This window comes from Acanthisitta chloris, unplaced genomic scaffold (genome assembly GCF_000695815.1).
Source record: "Acanthisitta chloris isolate BGI_N310 unplaced genomic scaffold, ASM69581v1 scaffold29619, whole genome shotgun sequence".
Lineage (NCBI taxonomy): Eukaryota > Metazoa > Chordata > Aves > Passeriformes > Acanthisittidae > Acanthisitta > Acanthisitta chloris.
In genome coordinates this window covers 11,263-13,478 of record NW_008690212.1, presented here as the reverse complement: position 1 = coordinate 13,478, position 2,216 = coordinate 11,263, and the positions used below count along the sequence as shown (strand labels likewise).

Genomic DNA, 2,216 nt, shown 5'->3' with positions numbered 1-2,216 from the left:
TATGGAGCAAGTATGGGGAAGAAAAGCCGTGAGAGACAGTGTGTATGGTTTGTCCCCACTTCTGAAGCAAGACCTGAGAGCTATGGTCTCATTCAGACTTGAGCCTCAGACATGATGGGATTTCATGAGGAGACAAGTGATGTAACTGCAGATGAGCTTAGAACAGCAAAGGGAAAAGCAAAAGACACAGAATGCTGCAAGTTTATTCAAATCTCCACAAATCTGATGATAATGAGATTTATTGCAGGGCACTACAGAGATCAGTCATGCCCAAGGTGCCCATCCAGGCGAGGACTCCTGAGCAGTGTCACTTTGAGAGAAAGGTGTTTCTGTTGTGCTAACTGCTTTTCCCTAGGACAAGCATGGGGATAACAGGGGAAAACTATTTTACAGAACAGCCTCAGTGCCAAGTTCCCAGGACGGTGACTTTTGGCCCTTCCCTGGGCACTGCTCAGGAAGTCATTCCCAATACCTGCAGAGTCCCTGCTTTGAATGGGGATATGCAAGGTGGTTACAGATGATGGGTGAGGAAGTCAGAAGTCATCCTCCTCCCCTGCACTGAGCTCATTCTTGTTCTCTCAAAAGCACTGTGTACTCTTCTGCTGTTTTTCCAGCATCTGTGAAGGAACAAGCAAACAGAAGTCAGGATAATAGAGAGGAGAGTGAGGAGCAAAGGCACACAAAAGCACAACTCAAAGTTCATAGTGTGTTAAGGGGTTGGAATGGACCTTAGAGATCATCCAGTCCCAACCTCTAGACACTGGCACAGGTTGCCCAAGGAGGTAGTGGATGTCCCCTGAGCATCCACTAAATTAGGAAGAGCTGAGATGAAGATGAGCTGCGATGAAGATGAGCTGAGATGAAGGAAATTACAAATTGGAGCTGATATATTTTTGGAGGGGCAATAGGTTTGAGATGAGATTTCATGAGAACAAGAAAACAAAGGGAATCAAAGCCCATGAACAGTGAGAAGCAGCAAAACCCAAATGTGTTGCCTCAGTAGAGAAGAAACCCTAGAGAACCAAATCAGCTCTGACTGAGATAAGGATTAAATTTCAATTTCAACCTGGAGCTATTTTGTTTTTTGATCTCATATGCTAACCACAAAAACCATTATATATATAGGCATATCTATGTCTCTCTTTAAATACTCCCTCCACAATCCCTATTATCATCTAATCCTTCTCAATTATTTTCTTTATGAACTAAACAAAATAAACCAGTAATCCTTCTCAGTGATGTGAATTTTTCATGAAAGTCAGAAGGTGACTATAGCGTGACCATCTCATGACCACATTATATTTCCCTGGGAAGTCAATTGATGCTGTGCTGACTTATGCCATACTGGGATTGGGCCCAATATAATTTAATGATACTAAAAGCTCATCAGAGATAATTCCTCAGAGAGAAAAAGCTTACTCTGGATTTCTTTGGGTACACGTAGTAACTGCTGGCATTGATGAAGTCTACCTACCATACTGTTTTCCTCTGTTTCCATTGTTATGCATTGAAACTGACAATTTAACATTGGTTTCTTCATTCTCACGGACGTTCAAAATGTTTAACACCTTCCAAGAAATCAGAAGGAAGACCTCTTAGCTTTCCCACTAAAGGACTGTACTCTTACATGCTTGACCTGCTAACAGAGCAGATGCTGCATACAAGAACTGTAGAATAAGGTTAAATATAGAAGATCTATACAAATACACTCATATCCTGCTGACAGATCAAGCTGATAATAGTCTTATTTTTTAATTGTTACTTTGTAAGAAATTCCTGAACACAGTAAGTGATGTTATCTGATAAGAAAGCTTTCCTGGAGTCACTCTTGCCACTACTTTTGAAATTGCATCAATAGCTTTGGCTTATTCTTTGTCTTATACAGGATATGCAGCACAAGCAATGTGAATATTTTGGCTCTTGATACATCAAGACTGAGAAATTTGGCAAAGTATTTCCTGAGGTCACAGTGAACTACCTTCAAACTTCTGGGAGAAAAAAAAAAGGGACTTTTGCAATCTTGTTCTTAATTCTTACTAACATTCTGGGCTAATATAGAGTGTTCCCTCTGCAGCTCCTTCAGGAGCTCCTCACAAAAACATTACATAAAAAATCCAATAGCTGTGCCTGCATCTGCTAGAATGTTTGTATTTATCATGAAGTAATGACAAAGAACATAGATTTGTTATGCTGGTAACAGTGTGATTAGCAGTACA

The 2,216-nt window shown here is 40.5% G+C and overlaps 1 protein-coding gene across 1 annotated transcript in view; it reads right to left on the bottom strand.

Moving 5' to 3' along the window:
* Positions 1-260: 260 nt before the first annotated feature.
* DRC7 (dynein regulatory complex subunit 7) overlaps positions 261-2,216 on the bottom strand; it is a 13,083-nt gene continuing 11,127 nt past the window's right edge. The window contains exons 15-16 of the mRNA XM_009081742.1: positions 1,480-1,568; positions 261-351 (exon numbers count right to left, since the gene is read on the bottom strand). Coding sequence (XP_009079990.1) covers positions 261-351; positions 1,480-1,568 — 180 coding nt within the window. The remainder of the gene's footprint in view (positions 352-1,479; positions 1,569-2,216) is intronic.